Source organism: Carcharhinus amblyrhynchos, chromosome 7, assembly GCF_965287045.1.
Source record: "Carcharhinus amblyrhynchos chromosome 7, sCarAmb.v2.hapA, whole genome shotgun sequence".
In the NCBI taxonomy this organism is placed as follows: domain Eukaryota; kingdom Metazoa; phylum Chordata; class Chondrichthyes; order Carcharhiniformes; family Carcharhinidae; genus Carcharhinus; species Carcharhinus amblyrhynchos.
Genome location: NC_137330.1, coordinates 61,641,747 through 61,654,319, shown reverse-complemented (window position 1 = coordinate 61,654,319; position 12,573 = coordinate 61,641,747). Strand labels below are relative to the sequence as shown.

Here is a 12,573-nt window from a genome sequence, read left to right as displayed (position 1 = left end):
CTTCATCAGGTGAGTGGGAGTTCTATTCATAAACAGAGCATATAAAGACAGAAACTCAATTTACAAAATAATGGTTGGAATGCGAGTCTTTACAGGTAATCAAGTCTTTAAAGGTACATACAACGTGAGTGGAAAGAGGGTTAAGCACAAACCTATCACAAACCTGTGTACAGGTTATCAGTTATAATAATGTTTTGAAACTCAAACAAGTTAAAGCCCTGGAAGTTCCGTTAACACTTTCAAGGTAAGTGGGAGTTCCATTTGCTACATACGGCTGCTGCTGCTGAGCCTATCCCAAATCCTGGGAGACAGGGCCACTTAAATACATTGGTCAGGTCTTTGTGCCTGTATTGGCACAACCGGGGCATTCAGCCATCTGAAGAAGTAGAAACCAGAGCATCACCTCAAGGCTTTGACAGAGTAAAACCAAACCAAACACACAGAAAAATTAGCAGATGTTTTGAATATTATCCTGAGTGAGCAAAGGGTCAGCCTAATAAAGGCAATTAGTCATCCTGAAAGCAAGCATCTTAATATTCTCACTTGCTAGAAGGCCCACAAAGAGATCTGTGCTTCTTGTGAGCAGGATCTGAACCTATGATTAATAAGATGGATGGAATTTTTCACCCATGCCCCTAAGCAGGTCAGGAATATAACTGAGATGGGCCTAAGAAAGATCTGTGCTCCCCACAGGGCAGTTGAGAAGATGGAAAACAATTTTGCTTAATAATGCGTCACCCTCTTGGTGATTGTATCGCAGCACATTTTCTAAGTGCTATTTCCTGCACAAACTATTTGTTGTTGTCGATAAATGTCAGCTTTAGCGTTCATGCTGCTGTAATTTACAAGAGAGAAAAAGATCCAAGTCACTTACTTATTGTTGTCAAGTTGAAGCATCACACAGCACAGAAGTGGGGCCGTACAGCCCTTGGTGCACATGCCAGCTCTTTGAAAGAACAATAGAATTAACTCTCTCCCTTACATCTCTTAAAATTGCTCATTTTCAATTTTCCTTTGAAATTTACTGTTGAATCCACTTCTACCATTTCTCCAGACAATGTGTGCCAGGTAGTAACAACTTATTCTGTTTTAAAAAGAAGTTGCTCATTTCCTTTCTGGAGTACTTTGGGGGGTTGGCGGGGGCAGAGAATGGTGAGCATGAGGCAACACTTTGATCCGTCACTTAAACGGAAACAAATTTTGCTTGTGGGTATGTGTAATACAGTGTGACTGGGCCGTGAACACATCAAAGACAAATTTTAAAATTGCAAAAAGAAGCATGTAACATCTTTGCCAGTGTGACTACATTAGCCGAAAACAAATAATCTAACTTTGATTGAATTTGACACCTTGCTAACTGAAAGATACTTACAAACAATCCTTATTAACTCTTTAAGGAACATTGGAGGGAGAATTGTGCTGGCCTTTGAATGTACCACCACCTGATACACATACCAAATAAATGACCCTTAAATTCTACGGGCTAACACCTCTTTAATGGAGTTTCCACATTTTTTCTCGGACCACTGGAAGGACTTCTGTGAACTTTGTTTCTGATTTTTATCCTATGTAATAACCAGAATTTCTTCATCAGGTATCTTGCAGATACAGAAACTGTGTTTAAGAGCTACCAGAAATTTATACTGCATTTCTTAAGCAGTTTAAGATGAGGGCAATCTTCTTCTTCACCTCAGATGGCAAAGAGAAGATAAATAGAGTTTTAATATAAATATTATATGAACTAACATTTACAAATTCTTTATTTGCACAAGAAAATCTTCTACGAACTAGAATCAAGCACTAAAACTTTAGGGCTGTAAAATGTAGGCTCGCATAATGGCTGCCCATGATTGGCTGTCTGTGAATTTGCTTTTCATTTTAGTAAACTGAAATGTAACTTCAGCTGGATGTATAATGGACAATCAATTCAATCATCTAAGCATACACAATAAAAGTAATTTTCACTTTTGTTTGTTTTATATGTAACTTTTTTGTTAACCAAATCTTTTGTATCCAAGCTTTCAGCTGTTTCACAATTAGCTTTGGGCTAATTGCAGACCATTATTTTCAATTTGCTGCAGGTTATTAGCAGCAAAATTGGCTCAAGGCCCTCCTGTTATTACATTGTTGAGTTTTTGCCGACTGATAATGGGATAATTGTACACAGTGATGAACTAAAACATTGGATGGCTATGTTAAAAGATAAACCTGACATGGGGTCTGACATCTGTTTTAATTTTTAAGTGATCTGATAGAACTTAAACACTTCTGCTTCACATCTTTGGCCGCCTTGACCGATTGGAAATTACATTATTTTTAAGAGAGAGGCTTAAAGTTGGAGTAGGTAAAAAGTATTTGTGACTTGTGAATTGTTCCTTAATTTCCATGTGTTCAAATTACCAGATTTTCAGTAGTAAATGGGTTTTGTTCTCAAAAACCACAATGATAACATAAGAATTTTTATTTATTTTGTACAAGTAAATGTAAGGAGGGAGGAGATGGTGGCATAGTGGTAATGTTGCTGGACTATTAATCCAGAGACTTAGGCAAAGCCAGGGAGGCAAATATTGGACCCAAGTGCTCCTCTCTCTCTCCCCCCACAACTGCACCACTTTGTGATACGTTTCCCCTTTCAAATCCAACCATGGCAAATGGTGGAATTTAAGCTAGTCCCAGTAATGGTGACCATAAAAACTCATCTAATTTGCTAATATCTTGTCATCTTTGTTTGGCCTACATATTACTCCAGACCAACAATAATGTTGTTGACTCTTAGCTGTCCTCTGAAATGTACTAGAAATGGGCAACAAATGCTCCCTTGCCAGCAATATCCACATCCAGCAAAAGAATTTTAAAAATTAACATTTTAAGTGTATGTGTCTGTCAGAATCTCTGTACTGATCCCAAGCAATTAACTTACAGTTAAGACCTTCACCAAAAACGGTCCAAAAGTTGGAATTTTTTTGGCTTCTGATTTTACCTTCTGTCAGAACGTGTCTAACTGCTTAGCGTACTTGGCCAGACAACTAGTGTGTGGCTCAACGCTTGAGTTTAATGCTGTCTTTTTTTTCTGAGGTATACTTAGGGCCTGCCTATTATAAAACATCTTGACAGTTTTTTGCGGTTTGCAAATCATCACTAAGAACTCATTCGCCATCTTAAATGTTCACACTCCCCTCCACCACTGACAAACAGTGGCAGCAGTGTATGCAATTACAAGATGCACTGTGGCTACTCACCAAGGCTGTTTCTAAAGCACCTTCCAAACCCATAATGACCTTTCCTCCTTCGTAAGGTCAGAAGTGGGGATGTTCACTGATTGCATGAATCCCTACACCTCTCTCTCTTCTTTTAAGTAATTCCTTATGGCCTACAAGCTATAAGCGCTACATATATTTGACCTCAGATTAATTCCAATAGAGTAATTTCCAAATGACTCTCATTAATAAAATAATATTTGATAACAAAAAATTCCATTCAGGAATGTTAACTGAAATGAGAAATGTAGTTTTATCATTTAAGTTGTTTTGGTACATTGGCAAAAAAGTTAAATAAATTAGAAAATTCACCTGAACTTTCAGAATGCAGAACATGTAAAGTATGACTGTTCTTGAAATGATTGCAAATCTGTTTTTGCAGTAGGAATGATATAACCATATTTCTTCTTTGCAGGGAATTAAGAAATTTTCTCCAGAACTATATAAAAAATTTGAAGATCATTATTTTGGGGATGAGATTGTGACTTGTCTACACCTTTGCTCCATGTTGAAGAGGAAACAACCAAATGGCTACTATCACTGTGAGACTTCGGTTACTGTGGGTAAGTGTATATTAATGCATTGAACTAACATGGAGGTCTAAATTTATTTACTACATTTTTGCTGATCTTCTCTGCCATTGTGCAAAGGCATCAAGAGCAAATTTAATGTTCAGGTAAATCAGGATTAGCAGCTGAGGGATAGTTAGACCAAGCTGCACAGACATAACTTGGTCCCAGTTTTGGAGTCTCAAATTCTGTTCTGATTTTGCATTTATTTATCTGCAAATTTGTTACATGGTGAATTCATTTTCTCTCCCTTTCTGGTAATTTTACCTTCCCACCCCACCCCACCCCATCTCATCTCAACTCTCTCATTCAGTCCCATTCTTCTTTATCTCTTAACCTCTCCTCAATTTCGAGCCTGTTTTCTCTCTAAGCCCATCTTTCTTTTTCTCACTCGCTGTTTATAATGTGCACACACATGTACACACCTACAGTCCTCTGCAATTTCCTGCAGCATCTCTGAGGCTGGCAATGGTTCTCTTCCTCTTGCTGGTGGGAATGCTGCTGGGGATCCAACATACATACCAAATGGTAGAGAGAGCCAACAAAGGAAAAAAATATGTCTGATATGCAAATATGCAGTAAGCTGTGCTAGACCAAGCAAAAGATGGTCAGGGATGAATTTTAAAAATCTAAATCCAATGTACTGAGACATGAGACAAGTACTTGCCAGCAAATAATGAACAAACAAAGCAGTATCGATCATATTAAATATCATATATAAAAAAGAAAATGCTGGAAATACTTAGCAGGTCTGGCAGCATCCATATAGAGAGACCGAGTGAATGTTTCAGGTCTGTGACCTTTTGTTAGAATCAAATCTGAGATCAGATTGGAGGGGGAGGGGGACGTTTCTCCCCCCAAAAATTCTAAGTGTCAAATTTGCATAAAAACTGGTGTAATCCCCGATTTTGTTTTTGAGAGATTTCAAAATTAATCTCTGAGCACTGCAGAGAGCACTAATGTGAACCACTCTGAAAATCATGGCGGGGCCTATTAGCATTGGAGGGGCTGGCAGCATAGTGCTGAGTGGGCCAGTGTGTATGCTCCGATCTGTCAGCACCGGGATCCGTGTGTACACAGTAGCCCCGCACTGCCAGCCTCCTGGTGCCCTGCGACCCCTGCATCGCTGGCTCTCCCACTCCTCCCCCCTTTCCCGCACAACCTGATCACTGCCCCCTCCCCATCGCAACATGCCTTGGCCAACCTCATCCCCACTCTCCCAGCCTCCAATCTCCTGAATTCTAACCCCCGCCCACTCCCACTAATCGCCCCATCCCTCATAGACCCTGTCCCCTTGGCACTGCCCCCTGAGCGTCAGCACTTTACCCCTTGGACAGTGCTGGGGGGCCCAGGCTGGCACTGCCAAAGTGGCAATGCTGGGGGCACCCCCTACTGGCACCTGACCCTCTGGGCCCCCTTTCCTCCAGCAGGATTGGCCCACTAGCAAGTGGGTAGCTATACCAAATGCCGCTGGTGGGGTTGGGCAGAGATGCTAACGGGCCCAGAGATTTTAATCCAGGGCCTGCTAATTATATTAAAATTACAATTTGCTGAAGTCCTCATCTGTGAAATGGCCTCCCCTTGAGTCTCCCATACCACTGCGCTGCTTTTGTATAGAATCGCCCCCATGTTCTGCTTATCAGAATGAGTGAAGTCTGAAATGACCACTCCTTCATCTTGAGTTGAGGTTGTGGGTTCACCAAACACCAGAGGCCTGAGCATTTAATCTCAGCTGGCTAAGGGGGAGAGACATTAAACCAAGGTCCTGTCTGGCTTTCAACATTTCCATTTAATTTTTTTTAAATCGTTAAACAACAAGGCCTGCCTGGTACCTTCCAGGCAGCCATGCAGCTGTGCCCTTGTGTAGCTTTGTAGGATTACTGCATGGTGCTATTTGACAAAGAGCAGCAGTGTTCCTGATATTCTGTTTAACATGTATCCTACCTACACTTAAAAGAGAGGATCCAATCATTGATTTCACTGCTGTTTAAGAAACCTGGCTGTGTGCAAATTAGTGACCATGTTTTAGTTCGTTCCAACAGTACAGAACACTTTGAATGTACTTTATTTGCTGTTAAATGCTTTGGGACATCCTGAAGTTATTTCCAAATTGCAAAGGATCACTTCTCCAGAGTGTGAGGTTTTAAATTGAAATACAGTTCATTTTTGAATTGCCAGCAGAATTTTTTAAAAACTCATGTTGTTAATAAATTGGATATCTGTGGATTCTGTTTAAACAACTCACCACTTGCTTTAATTTAACATGCTAATTCTGGGGTAGGTTAGTTGTGACAGTTGTACATAATTGTCAAACAAAAACATGTTAAATTAACATTGTCCATGAAATGTCTTGCAAATAAAATACTAGGAGTACAAGATCTGAAACATGGTAGCAATTGTATTCATTTTAATTTGTGTGAGGCAGTCAGGTTGGGCTAAAAAGATGGCATTTGAAAACAAAATAACCTTATTCAAGCTCTGCTCTCATTATGAACGAAGCCGGAAGTTGCACTGTTGCTGGCAATGGATTCACTTGGCAGCATATAGTCCGAGACCACTGCTGTTGTTCCTTTGTGCAGCACAGTGTTTTCCTTGTGGAAAGATGGTGAATGAAATTTAGACTGTTGCTGTGATAAATTTGTAACAGCAGTCTACTATCGAGGGGAAGAGAGCCATGGTTTGTTACTGTCTGACTAGAGCATTCTTGTTTAGCCCTATCTTTGGACTAATTGAGGCCTTGCACAAAGATAGTGTGGAATTGATGAATGGTCTGGAGATATGAGACCGAAGTGGAAAGTTGCGGAGGGTTATGGAAAATTTGGGGATTAAGGTGCAGCTGCCAATGGTGGGGCTAAGGAAGAATGTAGGTAGAGATGGGACGGGAAAAGCCTTTAATAAATTTAAACACAGAAGTAAGCATTTGAAATTTGAGGTGCTGGGAGACCACAGGTTAATGGATGTTAGTAGGGCGGCACGGTGGCACAGTGCTTAGCACTGCTGCATCACACGGCCAGGGACCCAGGCTCAATTCTGACCTCGGGTCACTGTCTGTGTGAAGTTTGCACATTCCCTCCATATTTGCATGGGTTTCCTCCAGGTGCCCTGGCTTCCTCCCATACCCAAAGATGTGCAGGTTAGGTGGATTAGCCATGCTAAATTGCCCCTTCGCACTGAGGGACTAGTTAGGGTAAATTCATGGGGCTACAGGGATAAGGACTGGGTGGGATTGTGATTGGTGCAAATTCGATAGGCTGAATGGCCTCCTTCTGCACCATAGGATGCTATGAAGGCCAGGGGTTTTTGCCACCTGGGACTTGGTGTTGGATAAGATACAAACAGCAGATTTTTGGATGGGTTTAAGTATGAGAAGGATGTAAATCTGTTCAGGTGAGCACTTCAGTAAAAGTGTGTGAAGGTGATAAAAGTTATGGATGACGTTTTCAGCAGCAGCAGAAAGTGAATAAATGAAAAGTTCCTGAGCAGAACAGAATCAGAATTTCTACTTTTTAATGGGATGACATTTCTGCAGGGTTTCCTCAAGCTCCTGCTGTGTAACTTCAGCAGAGGATAAATATGCAGATTAGGTTTGATTACATCACAGGGGTCAACTGCAGTTTAATTGGAGAAGCTGAGGACCACAGGAGCAGGAAAGTTTTTTTAAGATGTTTTAGTTTCCATGTGAGTCACGAGGGGCAAGAGTACTCCTTTGAATCCCACAAGGAAACCTTTGGCCTCTTGTTCAGGAGTGACCTCCTGCTGCCCAATGCCCTTCACCCTTCCTGCCACTCAGCTCTTCATAGAATCCCTCCAGTGCAGAAGAAACCATTCGACCCATCGAGCTTGCAAGGACCCTCTGACAAGAGTATCTTACCCAGGCCCTCTCCCCCGCCTTATTGCTGTAACTGCATGCATTTCTTATGGCTAATCCATCTAACCTACACATCTTTGGACTGTGGGAGGAAACCTACACAGACACAGGGAGAATGTGCAAACTCTACACGCGAACCAAAGGCTGGAATTGAGCCCCGGTCCCTGGCGCTGTGAGGTAGCAGTGCTAACCATTGTACCACCATGCCAAGTCAGGGCAGCAGAATGGTGACACTGAGTGGCTGTTTCCAGGAAGATTTGCATAGGTGCAGTCCACTGCTACTAGAAAGTGGTTTGTGGAGGAGCTGTTATAAAGGGACAGTTAAACCCCAGACTCTACTTATTTTCCCAAAAGAGGGAAGTCTAAAACTAGAGGGCACAGGTTTAAGGTGAGAGGAGAGAGATGTGGAAGTGTCCAGAGGAGCATGGATAGGATGGATATAGAGGGATAGGGGCCAAACACGGGCCATTGGAACTAGCTTAGGGGTTAAAAAAAGGGGCGGCAGGGACAAGTTGGACCGACAGGCCTGGAAACCGCTGACTCTTGCTTACCACTGGATTCGGGCCACTGATCTTTCACTTCTGGAACCTGGTTAAATAATTCTGAGGCTGAAGGCATGGGAAACTCCTAAACCAGAAAAACCCAAGCAGGACTCCTGATCTTTGCAAAGTCAGCTGGAGTGTGGTTAGGGTGCTAAAACTGGTCTTATCATTTCTAAGTTAGAGTGATAACTGAGCTGGGGTTTCCTGTACGATTTAGTTGTCAGCTAACGCTCACTGGCTAGGTTCATGTATAAACAGAGGTCATTCGGGCTACCATTTTGCATGGAGCAAGTCTGATCCAAAGTCAATACTTTCAACAGAGGTGAAAAAAACAAGTGGAGAAATTTGAAAAAGGGAAATTGCCAAATGCAAGATTTGTTTAGTTTGTGTTGATGATGCTAACAGCTTTACCTGTTTTTAGTTGCCTTGACAATATTAAACATTGACCACATAGCACAGGTTTGAAGTCATATGTAGCCCATTTAGGAATGGAAGAGGGGTAGTGGTATTGCCATTGGACTAGTCATCCAGAAACCCAGAATACTGCTCTGGGGATCCAGGTTCGAATCCCATGTCAGCAGATGGTGAAATTCAATAAAAATCTGAAATTTAATAATGACTATGTAACCATTGTTGTAAAAACCCATCTGGTTTATAATGTCCTTTAGGAAAGGAAATCTGTTGTCCTTACCTGGTCTGTCTGACGTGTGACTCCGAGTCCACAGCAATGTGGTTGAATTTTAACTGCCCACTCAAGGGCGATTAGGGATGGGCAATAAATGCTGGCTGAGCCAGAGACGAGACACCCCATGAGAAGAATAAATTTAAAAAAAAATAGGGTTGCTACGTGCTCAGTGTGCACTGAAGCTTTGAGGCTTTAACTAGTAAGACCATGCAAAGAGTCAAGACTTTTTTTGAAGTGTAGCACATTGTGGCTATTTTAGTTGCCATTATTAACTGATTGTCACGCAGATTACCATCGGCAGTGGTGGTGGTGCTACTGCAGTTGGAAGCTGGAGTCTGAGAAGTACAATTCAGCTGAAGTTGGCAACCCTGGTTTGAAAATCTAAACTTCACAGAATCTAACCACGATTCTTTGATTTATTTTGGTTTCTCCCTCAACTCTATCCAACCCTGGCAGGGTCCCGCAAAAAGCTTCACTGTAGCTCAACAAAGTTTAATTGCCCTGCAGGGCTCTCATTGAGTGGCAATCAAAAGACTGTTGACTCCATCTACTGGTATAACGTTAGTAAGACACCAACATTTTTGTTCACTTCATAGTTAAGATTAAGTTTATGCTGTCAGAGCTTTGTCAATGTGTGCATCCATTTGTACACACATGATATGCTTGCATTTTATATTTCCATCCAGATTGTTTTAACTGCATCACTTGGCATGCATTCGTTTTAACTCTTCACTCTAGTTATTCCCTCGACTTGCTCCTTTGGGCATGGGTACAATATATTAATTTTCCACTGCAGCAATTTGTTCCAAATGTGGATCAGTTTTAGTCTTTCCAGCCATGACTGGTCTGGACTTGCCAATTGTAAACCCAATAGGTAACTGGATGGAAAAGTTTAGCTGTTTTGTTTTAAAGTGTAATTTGGGACATAGCATCTTCTGAAACAAATACATTCTTCCAAGTTAACTGAAAATTCTCCAGTGGATAGAAGAATGTGAAGCAATGAGTTAGAATGTTATCCATTCACCTCTGGAAATTGAGTTCAAAGGATTTGAAAGGATTGAGATGGTATTATCCTTTAAGCCAGTGGTAAAGATTTTATACAGAGTGAATTCAGGCAGCCTAAGCTCAAATTTTAGTGGAAATAATCTACACCATAATGCTGCTGACAATTTGGCTCGAATTGGAATTAGTTTCCCAATTGTTGCTCAGTATGAAATTTCATCAGCCATGGTTGTAATAAATGGCAGAGTAGGGTCAAAGGGCCAAATTGCCTCCTCCTGGTCCTATTTTTTGTGTTTTTATGTCTTCCCAGAGTTCCAGGAATCTGAAATTGTTGCTTCTCCACCATCCTTCCAGCCACCTGTTAAGTCTTCATCTTTCTGTGCCAGTTTGGTCCGCTGATACTCTTGGGTAATTCAGAGATTAATAACCTGAAGGTTCTGCTCCTTAATCTAGATTTTATCTCCTTGAAATCCCTTCTCAGAACCTCAAACCTATTTGTACATATGTTATTGATGAACTACCATGTATCACGATCTTTGCCTGCTGGCCTTCTTATTTCAAGACCTTTTATATTGTTCATTTTTAGCAGTTCTTTCCAATGCACTTTCCTCCTTGGATAGTCACTGTTATGCTGCAATTTGTTACCCAAATAGCACTAATTGTTTATTCTTTTTGTGAATCCAGCAATGAAAGTGAAGGGACATTTATGTTGAAAAGCACTCCCTTGCAGATTTTTGATTCCTCTCATCTCTTTCTTTCCAACTCACCTTAAAATGCTTTCTGAAATTTCAAAGAGGACAGAGCATTAAGTGCAGGCTTTTATTTTAAACTTGTTCTTTGAATTTTCTTCAATTAGTTTAAACTGGAAAAATATGTTACTGATATTACCTGGCAGATGTTTGGACTATAAAATTTGCTTTCAACAAACTGATTCTCAGCTCTGGGCAAAAATGTTAAGCATAAATCTGAATAAAAACTTCACTGAAAACGTTAAAAGATAATTCCATGGATAAATTTAATTGTGCTGTTCATTGCAAAATATTTGCTTTGTTTAAAAAATTGAATTTGGTTTCTGAAGAAAGGAATTTTGTTTTAGAATGAATAATTCGTGTGGAAAAGATGAGTATAGCAGCACCTAGAAATGGAGCATGCAGTCTCTCTTAAGAGTTTTAATATGCTATAGATACATAATTATTCCAAGTTCATGTTTTCTCACTAGGTAATTAAAAGCCAGACGGTTTTAATTAAACTCAAATTTCTAATTTGCTGCTGAAAGAAACATGTAGGGAGCAATATTGAATGATAAGAATTGAGTAATAACTCAATCCTTAACATGCTGTGATTGCGGTAGTCATCTTCTGGTCCTATCACAGGGTAGCCAGAGTGCCTGAGTCAGGCTATTGACTGTTTTAGTTTGAAATATGTTATCTTCCATTGAGGACCTGTCAGAGAATGGTTATGGCACAGAAAAAAGCTATTCAGCTCTTCAAGTTCAGATACGCTCCCTGCAAGAGAAACTCGAGTAATCCCACTTCCCTGCCCTTTTCCTGTAGCCCTGCAATTACAGATAAGTATTCAACTCCCTTTTGAAAACCATGATTGAATCTGCTTCACCATACTCACTTCATTCCAGAACCTAACTGAAAAGGTTTCTCCTCATGTCACCTTTGCTTCTTTTGCTATTCACCTTGAATGGATGACCTCTGGTTCTGCTTTCAGAGCTTCTCAAACTGCATTTGAAACTAGAAATGTAACGGCTAATTAGCTCAGTTGGCTAGATGACTAACCTGTGGGTCAATATATTGCCAGCTGCATAGGTTTGATTCTCATTTTGGCGGAGGTTGATGCAAAACCTGTCTTGTCAACCGCCCCTGAGAATGGGAGGCAACTTTAGCGTGAAGGAGGCAAAAACTGCTAAGAACATGACTCCGGATGGAGCATCAGCAGACAATAAAGCAAGGATCTGACTTTATGCAGAGTTCACTTCAATTAATTTGGGAATGAGTTATTGGGGGTGCCTCAATTTTAAGATTATTTTCAGTCCACCTCTTTCCCCATGTTGAATTCATATGATCAAGACTTTCCACAGCTCTAGGCCAAATTAGGCCATTTAGCCTAGTCTGCTCTGCCATTCAGAGTAATCATGACTGATCTGATGATCCTCAGTCCTACTTTCCCCACCTTATCACCATAACCCTTGATTCCCTTCATTGCCAGGATCATCCTAGTTTACCTAGACTGCCTCCAATGCCAATATACCTTTCCTTAGATAAAGGGACCAAAACTGTTCAGTATTCCAGGTTTGGTCTAAATAGTGCCATGTATAGTTTTAGAAAGACTTCCCTATTTTTATAATTTATTCCTTTTGAAATAAAAGCCAACATTTAATTTGCATTCTCTGTTACCTGTTGAACTTGTGTGCTAGCTTCTTGTGGTTTATTCACGAAGATCCCCAAATCCCTCTTTACTGCAGTCTTTTTCCATTTAAATAATATTCAGCCTCTTTATTCTTCCTACCAAAGTGCATAACTTCATGTTTTCCTACATTACATACCAATCTGTATATACCCTGTAAAGACTCTTAGTACAGACTCTTCCCTTCCAGCCTGCTATGGATGTCATGGCAGGCAGGTCGAGACCATGCAAAGCT

The 12,573-nt window shown here is 40.7% G+C and overlaps 1 protein-coding gene across 4 annotated transcripts in view; it reads left to right on the top strand.

Annotated features, from left to right (window-relative positions):
• The window catches only part of akap7 (A kinase (PRKA) anchor protein 7), a 142,375-nt gene that overhangs the window by 62,418 nt on the left and 67,384 nt on the right, over window positions 1-12,573 (top strand). For 3 of the 4 annotated variants that reach the window (XM_080192439.1, XM_080192440.1, XM_080192442.1), the window contains exon 7: window positions 3,673-3,820. In XM_080192439.1, the coding sequence (XP_080048565.1) occupies window positions 3,673-3,820 (148 nt within the window). Of the gene's footprint in view, window positions 1-3,672; window positions 3,821-10,233; window positions 10,332-12,573 lie in introns of all 4 variants that reach the window. The other variant, XM_080192441.1, reaches the window with a different exon arrangement.